The sequence below is a fragment of the Emys orbicularis genome, chromosome 5, assembly GCF_028017835.1.
Source record: "Emys orbicularis isolate rEmyOrb1 chromosome 5, rEmyOrb1.hap1, whole genome shotgun sequence".
Classification (NCBI taxonomy): Eukaryota; Metazoa; Chordata; order Testudines; family Emydidae; genus Emys; species Emys orbicularis.
The window spans coordinates 9,406,081-9,428,138 of NC_088687.1; the positions used below are offsets into that span (position 1 = coordinate 9,406,081).

Here is a 22,058-nt window from a genome sequence, read left to right on the forward strand (position 1 = left end):
TAGGGGGTCCCCAAAACAAATTCCCTGACTAACTAACTAAAAAACGGTGCACTCACGAACTCCATGAACGATCTTCAGGTTGGAAGACGACGCTGGACTCTTCAGTCACTGCAGAGGGGCTGCTGTCTGCTGTCAGGGATCCTCCTCAAGCAGGAATCAGGCTGCGTTGGTCCCAGGATTTCCCCTCACCACAAAGGGGTGCAGGGCTCAAGGTGTAGGTTATACAACTACCCTAACATTCAAACTGTAGCCTCCTAGCCCAGCCTCCAGTCACACACTCAGCAGGCAGCTTCCCTGGACTAGCAGAGCTGACCATGTGGTGACTAGTCTCACCTAGGGGGCTGGAGGTGAACCCAGCCTGGCTGGGGAAATTTCTCAGCAAACGCTACCAATTGGGACTCATCCGTGGGGAAGGAAAACCCAGGTGAGGGATCGGCTGTCAGGTCCCTAGAGGCCAGTTCTCAGGGGGAACCCTGCTTGCAGGCCTGGGACTCACCAGCTCCCCACTCTCCAAAATGGCTTCTCCCCTCTCCTGAACTCCCTGGGAGGGGCATCTCACTCCCTATCGGTTGCCGGGCAGACTCTGAGTTTGCCTTGGCTCCTCCTCCCTGAGCTGCCAGCAGACAGAGCTCCAAGAATCTATGTAATCTCCTTGGGGGTTACACATTGGTCACAGAGTTCTCTATGCCAGTATTGCATCACAGCTGCTTCTTTCCTGGATATCAGTAAAAGTTCATCCATTTAACAGACGTTCCTTTGTTCAGAGGTTATTCAGCTACTCACAGCTGTGTGCCAAAAGATTACTCCTCCATGAGGGCCGGAGTTGGTCAAATGCCCTGTATGTGACGGACTGGCTCCTACTTGTGCAGAGTCCTGCCATCAGTGTACTTCTCACTAGTCACATGATTCAAACTGAGCCAGTGTAACTGGTTATGTCATACCCAGGGGCTTTCTTAACAGCAAAAACCTCAGGCTGTACTAGTACTGAAGGCTCAGTCTACCTTCCTTAGATACACCCATGCTTTGTACTGGGTTAGAGAGAGATCCCAGGCCTCAGTCCATATGCTTGCCTTGGAAATGCACCCGACAGCTGTGTAACCGGGAACCTGCTGTGAGGTAAAGCTAGGCTCCCTAAGGCACTGATCCTGCCAACACTTTAGGCACAAGCTTAACTTTTAACATACCCATAGCCCTCTAAGTAGTTTCACTCACCGCACCACCCCTAGCGTTAGGGCATGGCATTGCAGGGGTCTTTGCATCTAGCACCCCCTAGGTGCCTCTTGGGCCCTACAAAGGCCTGTTTCTGTCCACAACTTTGCCCACCAGCTAGTACAGTGGTTCCCAAACCGGGGTTCATGAACCCCTGGGGGTTCGCAAAATGTTACAGGGGGTTCTCAGGAAAAAACTCCCTAATGGCGGACAGAGCTGTCCCTAGGGACTCCAGGCAGCACAGGGCCAGCTGCCCAAAGCCCCTGAACGTCCAAGAGCTAAGAAGATCAAAGCAAGCATTTCTATCACACTGAGGAGATTTAAACATCAAGATTCCTTATAAGAAATGGAAAGGGAGGTGGATATTTTTTGCTGTTTTTAAAATTAAAGAGGCAGCTAGTATTGTTTTTAAAATTATTATGAAGAACAAGTTTAAGCTTTGTTGTAACGTGCGTTGTTTGCCTGGACTGCTCAAGACCTGAATGCTTGTGTTGGAGGCACTCTTTGAGTTGTCTTCTTAAATACCTTCATGCTGTTTCACATCTGATACTCCTTGATGAAACCTAGGAGCCTTGTCTTATAACAGGCTTATTCAAAGAGATACAAGCTACGAAAGTGAGATCTTGGAAGAGTGTTGCCATTTACATAATGTAATACAAATTCTGTAATGATAAATAATAATTAATAGTGTGTAATAAGCATGTCATAAAAACAAATTTTATATTTCCAAGATCACTGCTTTTATCATTTATACTCAGGTAAAGGAGAAAATCCCTGGAAATATTCATTTTTAGGAGGGGGTTCGTGAGACTTGACATTTTATTGAAAGGGGTTCACAAGTTGTTAAAGTTTGGGAACCACTGAGCTAGTAGATAATGTTTTCACCCCTCAGCAAGGAAAGTCCTACAGGAGTTCGGCTCCTCTTCAGCCCACCCTTCAGGCTCAGTTCCCAGCCTCTCTTAGGTTACCTTTAAGTCACTCTCTGGCTTTGGAATAGAGCCCAGACTCTTTTCCTGAAGTCTCTTCGGCCCTTCTTCAGGAGACTGTCACTGTCTGTAGTTCCTACTGCAAAGTGAGCCTTCTCAGTCCTAGTATGAGGCTGGGTGCTTAACAGGCTGTCACCTGACTCCATTAGTCACCTGACTCTCTCGCTAAGATGCAGCTAATTATGGCACAGGTGGGCTGATTGAACAGACCAGGCTGGCCCCGGGCCTGCGGGTCCTTACAGGGGAGGACCACCCTGTTTCAAAGTACCATAACATTAAGCATGTGCCTTTGTGTTTGCAGGATTGTGGACTCAAGTTCATTTTTTACAATTTTGAGCAGTTGCAGTGTTTGCCATATTCCCTTTTAGTAAAATACTAAATTTTAAAAAAATTCAATAGTTCAGTATTGCACAAAAAGGGATTTACCCCTGTTGGCAGACTGAGGTTTCTCCCCAGGGTCCAGGACAACCCATGCATTATCTCTTGTGCTGTTCTCTTCGGACTTTAAAATTGAAACAGCTGCAATACTGTCTCTTGTAAAAAGAACCTATGGACAGACTGCTGTCCACGAAGGGTGATTTCTTTTGGCTTAATTTGAAGTTTCTTAGCTCTGTGACAAAGTCTGGGCTGTTCCGTTTAGTTTTATTTAATTGTCATTATTAAATATAATAACTTCTGCTTCACTTACAGTTTTTCTGTGGACAAGATGCTTCTTTGCAAATAATCTCCCATTGTGCTCAGACCAAATCACTGGAGTGTGATTCTGCTTTGGTCAGAACACAAGCCTTGTCAAATGCTATCGGGTTAGTAGAAAAGACCTGAAATAAGCTGTTTGAAATGTCTTAACTACAACAGCCTGACCTATACAGCCTTCTCCCTTTCTTTCTTCCAACCCAGTGGTTTTCAACCTGTGGTCCACAGACCCATAGGGGTCCTCAGACTATGTCTAATATTTCGAAAGGGGTCTGGTACCACCATTCAACATTTTTTAGGGGTGCGCAAATGAAAAAAACACTTTGTTCTAGCCAATTTACCAGGGATTGTTCTTCACCAGGCTCAGACTTAAGCCACATCTAAACACAAAATTTACACCAGTTTAACTAAAATAAGTTTTAAAATCAATTCAGTTAAATTGGTGCAAACTCCTATGTGGACATACTTCTGTTTGTTCACAATTGGCGTATATCAGTTTTGCTCAAATGACCAAATCGGTGGATAATGATTGGTTATTGATATAAGCCAGTTGTAAACTGATTTGAGTATGTCCACGTGGGAGTTTGCATTGCCTTAATTAAATTGATTTAAAAGCCGATTTTAGTTAAACGTGCCAATTTCATATGTAGACCAGCCATTAAGGGTTCATCGTCACTGCAATAAAATGTCCATGACATGGCTGTGGCTGGCCCAGGCCAGCTGACTTGAGCTCACGGGGCTAAAAATAGCCGTATAGACGTTTGGGCTGGAGTCCGGGCTCAGAAACCCTGTGAGGGGGAGGGTCTCAGAGCCCAGGCTCCAGCCCAAGCCTGAATGTCTACACTGCAGTTTTTAGCTTCACAGCCCCAGTCCTGTGACCTGGGCTCTGAGGTTCAGTGCAGTGTGGACACACTCCATATGACTGATTTTCAGAAGTGCTAAGTATCCACAATTCCCATTGAAATCAATGACGCTATGGGTGCTCAGCATCTCAGAAAGTCAGGCCACAGCTGCATTTGGTTGTTACGGCTCCCCTGCCCTCCCTTGGTTCTCGTCACGCAGACAGAAAGCAGAAGACCAGAGTCCAAAGCGCAGGCAATGCGATGTTTATTGGGGTGAACGAGCAAGCATATCCCAGCTCTTTACACCAGTAGAGCTCTCCTGTTTCCCCCCCCCCTTCTCCTTTTTAGTAGGTTTAATTATACCTGTAGTGCTCACCCCTGGTACCACCCCTTACAATTTATGGTCATATTCCATTTTGGAGGGTCTTGAGTCTGGGGGCTTTGGTACCACCTCTTTTGTACCCCATGGGAGGGGTAGGGAGTGAGATTGTGTTTCAGGCAGGATCACCATTTCTTTGGCTTTTATGTTTCTTATACCTACTCCCTCACCCCTCCCGCCTGGTTGCTTGTTGCTTGACCTTGGCTTGGGAGAGGAGTTGGGCAGCCTTCAAGGGTACGTTCATATATTTAACTCCCACCCTACCCAGCAACGCTTTAACTCTACTCCTTATCTTTTCTCATTGTGCTATAAACCCCAGCTGGCTGTGGGCAGATGCAACACACACTGTCTTTGGTCACACGTTAGTAAGGATATAAGAATAGCAAAAGTCAAACGGGCAAACAAAACCCAAAATTCTATCTCAGGCTAATAAACAGGCCTAGATACTATATTTCCATCGCCAACACTGCTGTGAACATCTAGCTCCACTTGCTCAGAATCACTTTGGAGCTTTTATCCAAAGGTAGGATTGGACACAAGGCAGTTCCATTTACCAGCCAGTGCTCATCTACTAAGTCCAGCAATTAAAAAAAGGTTTCTGCTTTGTCGTTGTCTTTTATTAGAGTGTGGGGGTGGGGGTGTTTGGGTTCACCACGGTTAACTCCCACCAACGTTGTTCTCCCCATTCCATTTCTTTTGCAACTTGATGTGTTGTTAATTCTCAGTTGTCCGTTCCCATGTGTATATCACTGCTACCTGGACAGCTCATTAAGTTGCATGACGTGCTAGAGAAAGAAAAGAAAAGGAGGACTGCAATGGAACAGTCACCCAGTGCATCTTTGAGCACAGAGAAGACAAACAATGGAGACGACGTTAACCTACTGAACACTATGCCAGAGTAAGTTCAGACTGAACTATGTCAATACAAGTCTGATCAGAATTTTCTCTTTTCTTTCAGAGCATTTTAATTTTCCTATGTATAAGCTATAGGGGTCTGTACTGGGCCCAGACCTCTTCAACATAGGGGTAAACAGTGAGGTGGCAAATTTTTTAGATGATACAAAACTACTCAAGATAGTTAACTCCCAGGCAGACTGCAAAGAGCTACTAAAGGATCTCTCAAAAACTGGATGACTGGGCAACAAAATGGCAGATGAAATTCAATGTTGATAAATGCAAAGTAATGCACATTGGAAAACACAATCCCAACTATACATATAAAATGATGGGGTCTAAATTAGCTGTTACCACTCAAGAAAGATCTTGGAGTCATTGTGGATAGTTCTCTGACAACATCCACTCAATGTCCAGCGGCAGTCAAAAAAGTGAACAGAATATTGGGAATCATTAAGAAAGGGATGGATAATAAGACAGAAAATATCATATTGCCTCTGTATAAACCCATGGTACGCCCACATCTTGAATACTGCGTGCAGATGTGGTCGTCCCATCTCAAAAAAGATATATTGGAATTGGAAAAGGTTCAGAAAAGGACAACAAAATTTATTAGGGGTATGGAACGGCTTTCATTTGAGGAGAGATTAATAAGACTGGGAACTTTTCAGCTTAGAAAAGAGATGACTAAAGTGGGGATATGATAGAGGTCTATAAAATCATGACTAGTGTGGAGAAAGTAAATAAGAAAGTGTTATTTACTCCTCATAACACAAGAACTGGGGGTCACCAAATGAAATTAATGGGCAGCAGATTTAAAATAAACAAAAGGAAGTATTTTTTCACACAACGCACAGTCAACCTGTGGAATTCCTTGCCAGAGGATGTTGTGAAGGCCAAGACTATAACAGGGATCAAAAAAGAACTAGATAAATTCATGGAGGATAGGTCCATCAATCAGTATTAGCCAGGATGGCGTCCCTAGCCTCTGTTTGCCAGAAGCTGGGAAAGGTCGACAGGGGATGGATCACTTGATGATTACCAGTTCTGTTCATTCCCTCTGGGGCACCTGGCATTGGCCACTGTCGGAAGACATGATACGGGGCTAGATGGATCTTTGGTCTGACCCAGTATGGCCGTTCTTACAAACAAAACCAATCATTTATATCAATCATTAGTAAGACTACGTTTTAGTCACTGGTATTTTTAATAAAAGTCATGGCCAGGTCACTGGCAGTAAACAAAAATTCATAGTCTGTAACCAGTCCATGACTTGTACTATATACCCCTGACTAAAACTTGGGTGGCCTGGGGGCACCGCGGGTGCTCTGGGGCAGGGGGCGGCCCAGGGGCGCTGCGAGTGCTCTGGGGGGAGTGGCCCAGGACTCCAGCTGGTGCTAGGGGAGGTGTGTGGCAGCATGTGGCCCGGGACCCCCACTGGTGCTGGGGGGCAGCCCACGGCCTGGGAACCCCGCTGGTGCTGGGAAGCAGGGGGAGGGGTGGCAAGCTCCCTACCCAGCTCTGCGCAGCTCCCAGAACCAGCAGGCATGTCCCTGCAGCCCCTAGGCAGAGGGGCAGCCAGGGGGCTCTATACGCTGCCCCCGCCCTCAGCGCCTGCTCCGCAGCTCCCGTTGGCCAGGAACCACGGCCAGTGGGAGCTGTGGGAGTGTTGCCAGCAGGCGGAGACAGCACACAGAGCTGCTTGGCCATGCCTTCGCCTAGGAGCCAAGGGAGGGACATGTTGCCACTTCCGAGGAGCACCCCCCCCCCGAAGTAAGCACCGCCAAAGCCCTCACCCCCCCTCCCCGCACACCAACTCCCTGCCTCAGCCCCGAGCCCCCTCCCACTCCCAAACTCCTGCTGCTGCTGTGTGGGAGAGGCACGGTGGCCCGAGACTGCCCCAGCAGCAGTTGGCAGCCCCCGGGCCAGCCGCTGCAGAAGTCATGGAGGTCCCAAAAAGTCACAGAATACGCGACTTCTGTGACCCCATGACAGACTCGCAGCCTTAATCATTATGCAGTCAGGGGTCTACGTTTGACTTTGTCAGGAGTAGCATAGAATTTTATGTATTTGTTCTTCCACTGAACACTGTACTACACTTGTCCCTTTTGGTTTATTGAGCCAGTGCTTGAAAATACCTATTGCATAAAACGAAGAGGGAGCCAGAGGTCTGAGAGCAACTGTTGCTAGCTTATTTCCTTGTAGCATATGTTTATAGGTATGTATATGTGTATTTGATGGGTGCATTCTTGGTTTCAGGAACTATCACGTCATTATCTTCAGAAAAAATCCCTCATAAACAATAGGAGCCATGATAGACTGCAGGTTCTTCCACAGTGATGGGCCAAAGCCACCATGTCAGGATCTGGATTCTGAACACATCAAAATTCAGGCAGAGGTGGTTGGAGCTGAGATTTTGTTTTAGCCCATTGTAGAGATAGGGATCATTTGCAAAGTTTAGCTCTGGATTCAGCTGTGGGTTTCAGTGCACAGAGTTTGGGTTATTTGGATATGGGGGTTTGGTTCAGGCTCATCTCTGTAATTCAGTAATCACTTAGATTACTCTATCAACACTAGAGAATTCTGGCATTTCAGCCCCGTCACTCCTGATACTTCCAGTTACTGTAGCAGCATTTCAGAAAGGACACTGCCCTCATCTTGTCTCTCTCCACTCGCCAGAGATTTTTGTCCTTGCTGTTTCAATCTGTCTTGTTTTGAGAAAGTACAAATGGGCCATATGCTACTTCCCTGGAAGCTTTTTCAACCATGCCTTAGACTGTCACATATGTTTGTCTTTCTAGGAAAATTATACTGTACTAAGAATGAGGGGGGATTTGATAGCTGCTTTCAACTACCTGAGGGGGGGTTCCAAAGAGGATGGAGCTCAGTGGTGGCAGATGACAGAACAAGGAGCAATGGTCTCAAATTGCAGTGGGGGAGGTCTAGGTTGGATATTAGGAAAAACTTTTTCACTAGGAGGGTGGTGAAGCACTGGAATGGGTTCCCTAGGGAGGTGGTGGAGTCTCCTTCCTTGGAGGTTTTTAAGGCCCGGCTTGACAAAGCCCTGGCTGGGATGATTTAGTTGGGAATTGGTCCTGCTTTGAGCAGGGGGTTGGACTAGATGACCTCCTGAGGTCCCTTCCAACCCTGATATTCTATGATTCTATTTGCTGGTGATGGATAGTCAAAGTATTCCACGTAAGGTGAGCAAAATGGGTCAGTTTACATCACTCGCTTTCCTTTGGGTATTAAGCCTTGTTGGTTACACAGCCTGCCATTTGAGCTGTGCCCCATGCCTAACACGGCTACCACTCTGAAACGCTGAAAGGGATGAATCATGGCGACCTGGACTTCTGCCGATTGGCTAACATGGCATCACTCTATGGAATGACCCTTTCAGGTGTGAGACTTCTTGGAGCGACAAAGGCAAATGGGAGCCCCGGATACCTAAGTTACAGGATACTCTACAAATAGGCTGATGAGGCTGGTCTAATCCTCAGGCAGCCTGATGCTACTTGCCCATAGTAGAGTGATCGGCTTCTGCTAGTGGAACTCAGTGTGTTCATGCTGCTTCTCTCCTCCCTTCTTTGCAGGTGCTTCTATGCAGTGTCACGGCAGAAAGCGATTGAGATGTTAGAGAAGAATCCTTCTTGGGGAAACTTGATCCTGCGGCCTGGTAGTGACAGTAAGAACTACTCAGTCACTATCAGACAGGTGATAGAGTAGGTTGAATCCACAAGATATTATCTAACTGCTAATTGACATGTACTGCGTTATGATGCCTAATTTAGAATTCCCAGGGATCGCTTGTGAAATCTGTCCCATATTGTGAGAATAATCGGGAGAAGGTAAATCGGGCATTGAGCATGGGCTCAAGAGACAGTGTGATTGGCTTACGGAGGAGGAGAGGATTGACACGTCGACAAATGAGATACAAATCAGCCAAAGAGTGCTGGCCTGATGAGGCAGAGGGCATGAGCCTGGTCCTTGAAATGTCTTATCCTACGTCATGGAATCTAAGACTTTCAAACCCCAGAGTAAGCACCAAAAAACATGTGCACACGCTGAAGCCATATCTAACACTAGAACAAATGGTCAGAGTTAAGGCTAATAAAATTGAACTCGGCATCAAACCACACAAAACTTGTTACATTTCAACGTTTGGAGAGCTTCAAAACCAGAGGCAGCTGAGACTCAAAACAAAGTTCTGGGGCTGTAGGTAGCAAACACACTTCTGCTCTCCTCTTCCTGGCCTCACTCACCTCAAGGACTAACCTTTTCTGCCTTCTTCCCTAGGGGGACCAGGACCCCAACATAGACAGGAGTCCCCAGGAGGGTTTGGGTTGGTGACATGGGCACTGGAGACTGGGGGGAAGGGCAAATGGCCATTGCTAACCATTTTTAAATGGGGGGAGGGAACCATGTGCCTCCATGTTTGAGAACCTGAACTCGGCACAATAGAGACGGGGGCCCAAATCTCCCCTCCCCCACTTTGTCCCCTGTCTGAAGCTGAGTGACAATGACAGAGCCCTTCCCCACTGGCATGACGGAGGGGCAGGTAGGCCAAATTCGAGTGAGGGGTGTTGTAACCTGGTGCATGGAGTTACACCATCACTCAAATTTGGCCCATTTGGTTGCTTGCCCTCCCCGCCCCCCCCACACACACTTTTGCAGTCCTTGTGGTGCCAGTGGTTGGAGACCGGGATGGTCCATGACACAGAGGGTTTTGGCTGCTGGGCGCACAGAAGGGTCCCTCTGCCCCGGTCTAGGGAATTCCTGTGCTGTTTTGAAACACGATGTAGAACATTTCTATAACTGTCTGAGTCTGAAATCTAAAGTCATTAAAGTTTCTGGCATTCTTTCTATGAGATTTTCACCTGGAACCAGAAAACAATTCCAAGAGACCCCACACCCCTAGGCCCTGCTGCTGTTTCTAGCGTCCTCGAGCAAAAACTGGGAAGACAAAACTTGCTATTCCTGGTATTTCTAAAGTAAAACAGAGACCTAAAAAATACCTTTCCAGCTTCTTCTTGATACATCACAAAGCAGCAAAAAGGCAAACAAACCAATTTTTTCCCCTTAGCTGGTCACCTTTAAACGAACTGTTTCAAAAAGAGATTAATAACATTAGTGTATTGAAACCTTCCACCAAATGAACATCTTAAATAAAAGACAGGAAACCTGCAGCCATCACTATTCATTTTCATTTACACTGTATTTTATGAACAGCAATGTATTAATACTGTATTTTCTTTTTGTTTCAGTGGTCCATGCATAAAGCACTACAGAGTGGTGAACATGGGCAAAGGTTACACCATTGAACTGGCAAGACCAGTAAGTGGGTGTTTCCTTGTTGGAGATATCAAACCATGTCTTGGGTCTGTGTTAGAAAGTGGGAAAGAGTATGGAAAAGTAGAACAAAAAAAAGCAGGGATTTGTCTGGTTCATAGATTCTAAGGCCAGAAGGGACAATTGTGATCATCTAGTCTGATCTGTGTAGCACGGGCCAATGAACTTCCCCAAAATAATTCCTAGAGCAGATCTTTTAAAGAAACATCCCATCTTGATTTCAAAATTGTCAGTGACGGAAAATCCACCAGGATCCTTGGTAAATTTTTCCAGTGGTGAATTACTCAGTTAAAAATTGATGCCTTATTTCCCCTCTGAATTTGTCTAGCTTTAACTTCCAGCCATTGGATCATGTTATACCTTTGAGAAGTTAATTCTATGTCTGTGACCAGCCTGGAAATTGAACTCGTATCTGAACTTGTCTACACGCAGAGTTGTACCAGTTTAACTAAAAGTGTGAATTAAAATCAATTTAGATAAAACAGGGCAAAATCTGTGTGGACTCTCTTATTTTGCTTTTAGCCAGGCTTGTTTCAGTTAAATCAATTAAGAACAGGTTTAAGCTAAACTGAAATTACCTGGTTTATACAGAAGTAAGTGTCCATACAGCTTTTTTTTTTTTTTTTTTTACCAGTGTTGAAATTCACACCTTAAATTAAATCGGTGCAACTTTCTCCTGGGTGGCTCACACTTTTCTTCTATCTAGTTCTGAAATGCCTGGTCTTCCATCACAATTTAGAAATTGAAACTTGAGAAATCAGACTGCTCGCCCAAAATTACCATGGCACTACAGGATGACTTTTAAGGTTTCATTTGGATTTGCAGGTTGGTTAGATATCTGTGCCCATACTGGCCCTTGCCAGCTTCCTTGTGGAACTGCTCAAAGTAGGAAATTGTAACCTCTGTTGCCCTTGACTGGGTTCTCAAGGGTGTTACCACACCACACCTTCCAACTCAGTCTCCTGAAATCTACAAGAAGTTTCCTTTTCTCTGAGGCATCTGCCACTGAATAGCCCCAGATTAACTGGAATTGGATGTGGGGACTGTTAGCTCAAATAAAAATGTTATTGACCTAGTACAGAAAGGAGAGAGGAAAAGGACTAAACCAAAGATAGTTAAATAAACTGGTACTAGTTCAGTGGGTTGCTATAAGTGCCCAGAAGTGGAGCCCAAACGTTACGTACAGAAATTGGTTTAAAAAGCTGAACTAAAACAAAAGACCAAATGAGAGGCAATGTTGCCTAGTGGAGAGGGCACTGGACTAGGACTCAGGAGACCTGGGCTGTATTCCTGGCTCTGCTAGATCACTTTCTGCCTCAGTTTCCTAACCTGTAAAATGGAGATACTGAGCGTGATCTCCTATGTAAAGCACTTTGAGATCAACTGATAAAAAGCACTGTGAAAATTATTTTGAACACCAGACAAATAGTAAAGCCATGGAGCCTCACAAACCAGCAATGGTAGAGGTTGCAGCAGCTTCCAGGGATCACAAACAAGGGTGCCATAGGTGTGCAAACCTAGGGGGACTTGGCCATTAGAGGGGAAAAAATCTGGAAAGGGAGCACATGTTGTACTTTGCATTGGACCCCCGAAAACATCAGGCCAGCTCTCCACTCCCCTGTTGTCCTGGAAGCATCTCTCGGGTATGAGCATCTCCTCCTGCTAGTCAAACATCTGCCTTTGATGATGATCCTAAAATGAAGCTGTGCCATGATGGGGGTGGTGGAATATCCTGCGGAGCCATTTTATTAAAACATTTCAGCTCATTTTCTCCCTCTCCCACAACAAGATTAAAATCCAAGGCCAAACCCAGGAGTTCTCACTCAACCCAGATTCCCACTGTAGGATCTGATAGCCTGTCTAGAAAAGCTTTGAGCTGAAGAGGGCCAAAACCTCAAGAGACAAGTGTTTTTCTAGTGGTTTGTGTCATGTTTTACTTTGGGGACAAGGGAGGAACCCACGCTGTGTTGTACTAGCACTTTGCTTTGCCTGGCTGGAGCTGCACTTTGCACTGAGGGAGAGAGAGATCGCAGGAGGGGTTTCTGGGCAGCAAGCCTAAACTGCAGCCTTGTTCAAGGCCCAAGCCTGCGGTGCATCCCCCTCCTACAATGTGCCTAACATGCAAGGCTGATTTTCAGCAAGTATTTTGCCCTTGTATTTGGATGCTCCGGGAAGCTCCTGTTTTCACTGCACTTCTAGTAGGTGGCCCTCGAAACACAGTGCATTGGGGGTGAATCCAGTTTCAGCTACTTGACGATATCTTTAGGTACCTACCTGCTAACACATTTCTGACTGAAAATGTAGCTCACAGTAACTTTTCACACCCCTTTTTGTTACCTAGGTTATACGCCAGAGCCTTCATGATGTCATTGATTACTTTGTGAATCAAACCCAAGGGAGCTTGAAGCCATTTGTCACACACACGTATGACAACAAATTGGGTATGCGGCTTGTTTCTACACGTCGGCACAGCTTCTGAATTCCAGCTCTTAAACTGTGTTACTGCAAGGTGTCTATACTAGCAGCAGCTAATTTGCAAGCAGGGCTGAAACGTGTGGGCATAAAACATGGATTGAATATTTTGAACAAACACCTCTCATGTTACAAACAGAGGAGTTAATTCTATCAAATAAATTGATCACTCTAATTACAAAATAACGGAAATAAGCCACCTATTAATTCAGCAGAGCTGGGAGGGTCCGAGCTTGGGCTCCAGCCTGAGCCCAGAAGTCTACACAGCAATGAAACAGAGCCACAGCCCGAGCCAACTGGCACCAGCTAGTCGCCGGTTTTTCTTTGCTGTGTAGACATACCCTTATTCTTAATAACTGGGGCTAGGTTCTTCAGGAAAGAGACTGCTCCCACACACAGGGGAACATTACATCTTCTGTCCTTTTTCTGCAGCCGGACTTTCTTTAGAGCATGTCCCAAGAGAGATGCACCCGGCGATTGTCCCTCAGCCCAGAGCCAAGCCTCCCCGGAGACCTATTCCTGAGAAAGTAGCAGCACCACTTCAGGAGTATCCTGTAGCCAGATACGTGCCTGGTGAGGACAGGACAGCTTCGGGGGCCTTCTGTTTCTTTGAAAGTTAGGTTTGAAAACGGGAAAGTGAGTTTTTTGGGGAGGGAAGTGTCACGTGCAGTGGGGGATACAGCAGTATTCGGAGCATCTCTCCTGATCTATCAGCCTGCACACCCTACTATCAAAAGCAGCATCGCTTCTCAGGATGTGGGGTAGATGCAAGCAGATCTGGTCAGTGAACAGAGGGAGGGATTAGAGATGGAAGACGGAGGTTTTTGCCTCCAGCTTATTGGTTCAACCCAGATGAGGACTGCAGCGACTGACACCTGTTCAGTGCCCTGTGTTAAATGAATTGGTGGGGTCTGTCCATTTCCGTGGAGCACGAGCCCGTTGATACTGACACTTGTTGGCAGTCTCAGGAACGAGGCCAAGGACTGCATGGGCTATGGACACTGTCCTGCCCCACTGTCCCTACACGCGATCACATGAAAGTGGCACATGGAAACTGTGCTGCTGCCAGCTGGGCTAGGAAACTTGTCTTCAGCCCTGCCCATCACAGCTGCTATTCCTGTGCAAACCCCTGCTTCAGGCAAAGCCATAATTTGCACTGACACAAATGGCAGCTTTGAGTGGCTTTGCCTGGCTGGTCCCAGGCTCAGAGAGAAGGTAGATACGGTCCAATAAAAGCTATTACCTCACCACCTTTTGTCTCTTTACGTATTCATATTTTTCAATCTTGCTGCTTTTTCTTACAGGTCTCTAACATCTAGCCCTTCATCAGTCCGTCTGTCCGAAACTCTCATCCAAGCCCTTAATTCACCTCTCGGACTTGCATCCTTGCTCTCTAAGTTCCATTCAGAATGCTGCTAAAACTCTCTTGGATTGTGCTCTGACCATGTTAATCCCCTCGGAGTCCCTCAGCTAGCTCCCTCCTTCACTGCCTCATAAAAACATAAGCTTCTTGTCTTTATCTTTCGAGGCCCTTCTTACCTAGTCCCACCCTCCCTAGCTGCTCTAGTAACCAATCACAATTTCAACCCCTGGCCTTTGCTCCTTTTCTCCCCCATATTGCCCCTTGTACATGGGCAAAACTCTGAAAATCTGAACAGTTCCTAACTGTACATCCTCTTTAAACCTCACGTTCGCCATGATGCCTCCAAAAACCGCCATTCTGATCATGGCCAGGCAGGTGACAAGCTGTGACTCTTCCACTTCCCCAATTCTCTTCCTCTAACCCATTTAAAAAACCACCTTGAATTGACAAACCTGTGCCACTTCACCAGATTTGCTTCCATGTTATATCGTCATCCTCTTTATATCATTAGACTGAAGTTCTTCAGGGCCTGGAGCTGTTTGTACAGCACCTGGTACATTAGGGCCCCAGTCACAACTGGGGCCTTTAGGTGCTTCAGTATGAATATTTACTACTAGCCACCTCTGTTGGACACTTACCTTGCTTATGCTGCAGGACATTGACTTCAGATTTGCCCCCAATCTTAGATTTTTGTAAGAACAAACTTTATTAAAACCTAGAGCCAAGGGAAATGCTTCCCTGTATTAAAGTAATCCAGTTGATTCCTCTGCAGAGGGAGGAATCCAGACCCATGCAGTGCTGAGAAAATGACTCAAGGATTTTCAGAGAAATTGAAAAAAAAAGGTGAAAAGCAACAGAGTTTTAAAAACTGTTGCAATAATCGAAGGTGCTCTTACCGACCTAGGAAAAACATGTACAGTAGATCATGTGAAAGGGCCTCTGATCATGGTGGACAGAGTAGACAAAGCACAGTTCTGCTACTGCTGGCTAGGGCAGCACTTGAGTTGGAAGTGCACTTCTCCCATCATACAATTTAACACCTTGAATATTTAAATCATCTCCCTCCAGCTTCTCCTATTGTCTTGAGTTAAGACAGGAGTCAGGGCTAGCCCAACACAGAAGGAATGGAGTGTTTATGGCAACTGTAGTATGGAAAATGAAACAAGTGTGTACGTACGTGTACAGAGCCTATCCCAATGGAGGCTGTAGATTCTACCTACAATATAAATAAGCAGAGTGAGAGTTGAGAAGCCATGTTGCAGTGACAGTGAAGAGTGCAAGCCCTGCTGGGAAGCTGCTGCAGTTGGAATGGCTCTGTCATGACACTTTCGCTCTCTATGTTAACAAGTGTTTTTCCCATTCTTTCAGAAACTCTTGGCAAAGAGATGAAAGAAAGAGTGAAGAGACAAGCAGCTGACAGACAACGTGCAAATCAACCTCTTTGAAGTGGAGTATGTAGGAGGGACAGACGTTTTCTTGGGGGGGAAAAGTCACTTTCTAGCCCCAAAAATCCCTGTGGGCTAAATTTAGTAGTACAGTCTCACCTTGTATCAACAAATCTCAGAAGCCGGTGGAATAAATTACAACACATTAAACTGGATATCTGTTTCCTAAGGCTTCCAGTTGGTACAAAACAAAGTCCATCTCCATGGCTCTAAGCACATTTGTCTCAGCAGCCTTATGAGACTTTCTGGGACACAGTAGAATGGTCCCACCCCCAGTCTGACAGCCTCTGTGCTGTTGAGGAGGATGAAAGTCTCAGGGAAGGAGAACATCCAACTGGAGCAGAGGGAAATGCACCCATAGTTGGGACCCCCCTTCCAGATGATGATGTGGTATCCTCTCGCACTGAGGTTACCTCTCCGGGGGAGAGAACTCCAGTTATTAGGAAGAGACAGATAATAGTTATGGGGGATTCAATCATTAGAAACATAGCTGAGTTTGCGATGACCGGGAGAACCGCATGGTGACTTGCCTGCCTGGTGTGAAGGTTGCGGATCTCTCAAGACATCGAGATAGACTTATGTGTAGTGCTGGGGAGGAGCCGGTGTTCGTGGTACATGTAGGTACCAATGGCATAGGGAAGGATAGGAGAGAGGTCCTGGAAGCCAAATTTAGGCAGCTAAGTAAGTCACTGGGGGGGGGGGGGTGTCAACAAATGAAATAGGCAGATTTAAACAATCAAAAGGAAGTATTTTTTCACACAGTGCATAGTCAACCTGTGGAACTACTTGCCAGAGGATGTTGTGAAGGCCAAGACTATAACAGGGTTCAAAAAATAACTAGATAAATTCATGGAGGATTGGTCCATCAATGGCTATTAGCCAGGATGGGCAGGAACAGTGTCCCTAGCCTCTGTTTGCCAGAAGCTGGGAATGAGCGTCAGGGAATGGATCACTTGATGATTCCCTGTTCCGTTCATTCCCTCTGGGGCACCTGGCATTGACCACTGTCGGAAGACAGGACACTGGGCTAGATGGGCCTTTGGTCTGACCCAGTATGGCCAGTATTTATGTTATGTTCCTCAAAAGCAGGAAGGGGTGAACCCATTTCAGCCCTAGATCTTAATGAATGCACCTTCCCTCCCCATACCCTGCCAAAAGAAATGATCTTCAGAGAGCCCCATAAAGTCTAGGCTTGGGCTGCTGTGGCCCAATAAAGAGGAAAATGAATTCTGAAGGTCAGAGGCCCTCCCCAAGGATTTGCTTCCACCAGCACGTGTATTAATTGAGTAGGTCCAGCTTAAGCAGTAAATAGCAACTGTAGCAGCACTGTATCGGGGGAGAAAAACAGTCCCTCACCTAGGAAGCTTCCAGTCCATGTAGAGCTTTATAGTTCAGAACTAAACCCCACTCAGAAATCAACAGGTAATCAGTGACGTTTCCCCACTTAAGTTGAAGTTAGTCCACTCTGCACCAGCTTCGAGTTCCGAATCGACTGAAGGGATAATGTGCTGTAGAGCAAAATCTTGAGGTGATGGACCGTGCTTCTGTAGACAGTGCCTAACTCTGCAAGAAATGGTAACATCTGCCTAGCCAGACGTAGCTCAGAGGTCACTGCTGCTATGGGAGCATCTAACAGCAGCTCAGTAGTAGCCCTAGACTGTGAACTGAGTAAAAAGAGGCGGATGGATGCTCTCAATATGGCAGAAATAATCTTCATCTCTCGTAGGTGCTTTTCCCACCACCTCTTCAGTCGTATTCACATGGAGAAATAAGGGAGAGCACACTGCTTTTCACACGGTACACTGTTGTATCCTTTTTGCTGAACAGTGATTTTTCCAAAGTATTAGAGAGCAACTTCATGTTTATAAAAAAAGCATTTCAGATTATTTCAGTACATACAGAGGAGGACCATTCTGCTGAAGTAATCTGTCTGAGCAGCATCACTTAGCAGAAGTTTGCAATACCCAAAATTGCAATTTGAACATTGCTGTGAATTGAAATAATTGGGAATTTCTATTCTCCTTCATTACATGTGTGTCTTGTACTTTCTATGTGCAAATTGTGCTTTTGCTAAAGTGATTAGCAGTAGCATAGTTCATGTTGTCATTAGGGCTCATGCTTAACCTATCATTGATATGAATCAGTGCACACCTGGCAGCTATGATGTACTGTAGACATCTCCATTTAAAAACATGTTCATTCGCTTTGTCAGTAGTTCAGGTTATTTTTAATGTGAAAAAAGATGAAGAGCAATTCTTAGTGGCAGGTTGGGCAACATATATCTGTGTCATATTAAGTTTTCTTTACATTTGTCAATAAAAACCTACTCATGTCAACCTCTGTTCAGACAAATCCAGAGAAATACATATCAAATAGAGAATGCACAATGACCTAGCATATATACTACTCGAAATACATCCGTTCAGCTAGGCAGAAATCATTCACAGAACAGACATCCAAAGGGCACCCACTGTTTGTGAGACGTGGAGATGTATCTATGTTTTGCTAATTTTGGCCCCCAATTCCTGCCACCTGTATATTTAGAGTTCACAAAAGTGCACGAGTGTTTTCAAGTGCCAACACTGCATGTAACTACATACTGTCAGGCAATGAGAAGCTGTTAACAAAGGCCACTCAGCATGTTACATTTGAATATTGACTTTTAACCCTGAAGAGACCATCAGATGTAAGTCAGGAAAGCACCCAGGCTAACAGACTTTTATAGACTCCTTTTCAAAGGTGTTCTGTGTGCTATTAACATCCAGCTAACATACCCGACTCCGCTTTCATGTTGAGTAAATGAACAAAGAAGTTAGTTACTCAAATTACATTTTATTGTTTCCCAGCCCCTGACTTTTAGAGTTCACAGCGCTTTACGTTTGCCCCAAACACTGAAATAAAAAATAAAACCCAGATCACAGATTTCATTTGGGATTTACACTCCCTGCTATTGCTGGGGGGAAACACACATTTCAGTCAGCACTCAGAAGCAGATATTTACTCTCAAATAGTCTTCCCTGTCTGCCTTTTGCCTATGTCAATTATTATGCACTTTGCCATCTCTTTGCCTGTTTTACAGAATGTTTGTTTTTTTAAAGAATAAGTTGTAAAAAAAAAGAAAAAAGTTAAATAAACCAGCTGGGTTTCAAACCAAATCTGTTAAAACTATAAAATATCTATAAACTATGTTGAGAGTAAAAAATATATACACCTTACAAAAGAGGTACTACATTTAAGACTTATTCCCAAATATTGGAATAATTTTAATGGATTCCAGCTTGTATATTCAATACATATTTGGTGTCCAAATGCCCAACCATCCAGATATTTTGTTCTTGAATAAACAAATTGGGAGGAAAGGGAAGATGAGAACAAGCACAATTATCCAATATTTTAGGCTCCAAAAGATCCCTAAAGGTTAATAAACTGAATCACACATTGACATCACTGATTTTATAGTGGTGAACAAGTTTTGCATCATATGCAGGAGATACAGTAAATGCAAACTATTTCCAAAGCAAAAATAATAATGTTCAGGGCGATGTTAGTAGATTCGATTTTTGTTCCCATCTCACTTGCTTTAGTTTTTCCATAATCAGGGAAACAATTCACAGAAGCTCACCTGTCCGGTGCATAGATACTGAAGAATTCTGCCACTGATGCTGTCGTACTGCACCAGCATTTTCTACTAACTGCCATAGCCAAAATGATTTCCTGATTATTACTAAATTAAATGGATCTATCAGACTTTAGACGCCTAAATTATAGATTGAGGCCAATATAAACTCAATTTTCAGATTAACTCAGATTTGTGTTGTAGAGACAGATACGCTATATAAAGCTTCCTTCTAGAGTTATGGCGCTAAGAGGAGATAAAAGGAACCAAATGTTTGATATGAAATACACAGAATACCCTCTTGACCCTCCCGCTTCAAAAAGTAACAATTTGCTACTGTGCTCTTAATTTGGAGGCAGAAAATTTTAGCCACAACTTCACCTGCCTCTTCATCAAGCAGAAGAGCTTAACTGGGAGAATAAGGGCACAACTCTCCAACAGATTTCAGCTTTCCCCATACTTCACTGTTCCCAAATTGTGCTCTTGGGGCAGAACTCACTTGTCGTCACTCGGTTGACTTCAATGGAGCTCTGACAATTTACACCCTCTGAGAATCCGCCCCCTGCGTTTCCACATCCAGACTGACCTAAAAGAACTGCCCCAACATACAGTAATAGCAATGGCTCAGAAGAGAACACCAACAATGTAAATGAGGCAAATTCATTTGCTTTTTTAATCGAATTACACTTGGGATGAATTTGGCCCAGTGCTCAGATGATGCAGTTGGCACCCCAATTTTAGAAGAGAGTCATGAGAAATGGATTATAAAACATTACTGACCACCATGTTATAAAACAATAATTTCCCCCATTTTTGCTCTCTCCCTCCATTTAACATTTATCTTGCATATTGAAATAAGATGCTAAGTTTGCCATTTCCCCCCCTCCCCCATAAATTAATATAAATCTCTTCTTTGTGGTACGCATTATACATGACATTCCATTTCAGCAAACCTCCAATCCTCTTTATGAACAGACAGATGTATGCAGAGAATAGGGAGAAGTGAACAGTAAATCCAGTTTGACAGACCTCTTCAGTGCAATTCACTGACTTCAACTGTTCCTGTTTTAATTAAGGCTTCACCAAAGAAATATGTATTACTTGTTTTAAGCCGAAATCAGCACACTCCCTTCAAAGCAAATGGTCCTAGAGCATTACTATCAATTGTCTTCATGGATGAAGTAGTATCTCACTGGTGGCCCTGGCAAGTCTTCATCTCCATCTGTTTCTGGAGCAAACGACACTGTGAGATCCACGTATTTTTTATCAGCGGATGGTTTCACTAGCTTTTGCATCCTGCAAAGAGAGGAAGCCGAGTTTTGTAAGAGCAGGAAAAAGAGCAAAGAGCAGGCTGGGCTGAGCTATCCTGTGTTATGGGAAGTTGTTTTATTTCCACAGCTCTACCAGGAATGAAGTCCAACGCATCAGAAGTTTGGTTAAAGACAATGAAACTTCTGTTTATGCGATGTCCCAAAGTTGCTCTGTCTTGGTTGTGGAAGGTCACGTTTCAGTTAGTGTATTTCTGCTTTTGCTCTCAGAGCAGCCAAACCTCTGAGCTATTATGTTGCTTGTGATAAAAAGCAAAGAAACGTTTTTGTGCAGGGCTGGGAGACTGGAGGAAAACAACAATTCTTTCCCCCATCATCCACCAATAGGGCAGACAGATCCATGCAATGGCTGTTGCCCCAATCATATGGGCAGCAGTCATGGCCACAGCCCTTTGTACACTCACATGTGGTTTTGACCAATGGATTTATACTGTGTATGAACAAATCCAATGGTCACACTTCTAGAACCTCCCCTGTCCACCGACAAGGGCTCTCATGGAGCTCTGCGTGCAGGAAGTTATGGGGTCCCCTTGCAATGGGACTGATCTGCTGCAGTTTGGGCCTTCTATTGCCAGGGATTTGAGAGTTGGGTAGCGGTGGTGGTAAAGAGCCGGGATTGAGCCCTTGCTGAATACTAGCTGCAATGCTAGTAGACTTATTGCAGTAGATAGCATGAAAACATGCCCGTATGTGGCTTTATTATTGAAGTACCACCCTGGAAGAGTGGCCTCACTGCACAGCACCTTATTCTTAAAAAAAAAGTTTATAGTAAAATTCTGAACTGCGAGAGCCAACTAACACAGTGTTTAGATTACACATTTACCAGTTATCCAAAACTATTTTGACTGTTTCGATTGAGTTGACACAACATATCAGTGCTCTGCAGTCAGATTCTATGAGTTTTGCAGTCTTCATTTGGAATTTAGTTGAAGTTTGCTCTCTTTGAAATTATTTGCTATATGACAAGAACCACTGAAAGTGTAAGTCTCTTCTCACCTGAACAATAAGGGTCTTACCCTTCCACAGTAAATTCAATGGAGCTACCCAGCCATCCTTAAAAGCAAGTTTCATAAGACAGAATGACAAACTCATACAGCAGATCATCATTCTGAATGCCAGGACGGTATCAAAACGCCTACATTGGCACATTTGAGCCATTTGGTGGTTGCAATTATTTTTAAAGGAAGAATAAAAATGTGCAGCACCTTGGAAATAAAAACAAATTCGGCTTTATAAGGTAATTCAAAATGCACTAGTCACTAGTGCAGCTAAAAACTAAACTTCAAGAGACCAAAGAAAACAATGTTGTAGGGTGAATAAAATATAATCAAACTTATGGGGGACTCCATTTTCACTGTGGAAACGCCTGCTGGTAGCCAGCTATAAACTGCAGCTTTGTGCCCCCAGCACTCAGTACTCTGGAAATGGAGGTTACTTCCTGTAACCGGAGGTCCTTCAAGATGTGTGGACCCTACCTGTACT

General features: G+C 44.7%; 2 protein-coding genes across 2 annotated transcripts in view; one reads left to right on the forward strand and one right to left on the reverse strand.

Annotated features, from left to right (window-relative positions):
- Nucleotides 1-15,632, forward strand: part of STAP1 (signal transducing adaptor family member 1) — a 28,867-nt gene extending 13,235 nt beyond the window's left edge. The window contains exons 5-10 of the mRNA XM_065405783.1: nt 4,835-5,007; nt 8,597-8,725; nt 10,268-10,337; nt 12,694-12,793; nt 13,257-13,397; nt 15,556-15,632. Of these exons, the coding sequence (XP_065261855.1) occupies nt 4,835-5,007; nt 8,597-8,725; nt 10,268-10,337; nt 12,694-12,793; nt 13,257-13,397; nt 15,556-15,632 (690 nt within the window). The remainder of the gene's footprint in view (nt 1-4,834; nt 5,008-8,596; nt 8,726-10,267; nt 10,338-12,693; nt 12,794-13,256; nt 13,398-15,555) is intronic.
- Nucleotides 15,633-19,907: 4,275 nt separating this feature from the next.
- The window catches only part of UBA6 (ubiquitin like modifier activating enzyme 6), a 51,033-nt gene continuing 48,882 nt past the window's right edge, over nt 19,908-22,058 (reverse strand). Inside the window, exon 33 of the mRNA XM_065404743.1 lies at nt 19,908-20,544. Coding sequence (XP_065260815.1) covers nt 20,409-20,544 — 136 coding nt within the window. The 3' untranslated portion in view covers nt 19,908-20,408. The remainder of the gene's footprint in view (nt 20,545-22,058) is intronic.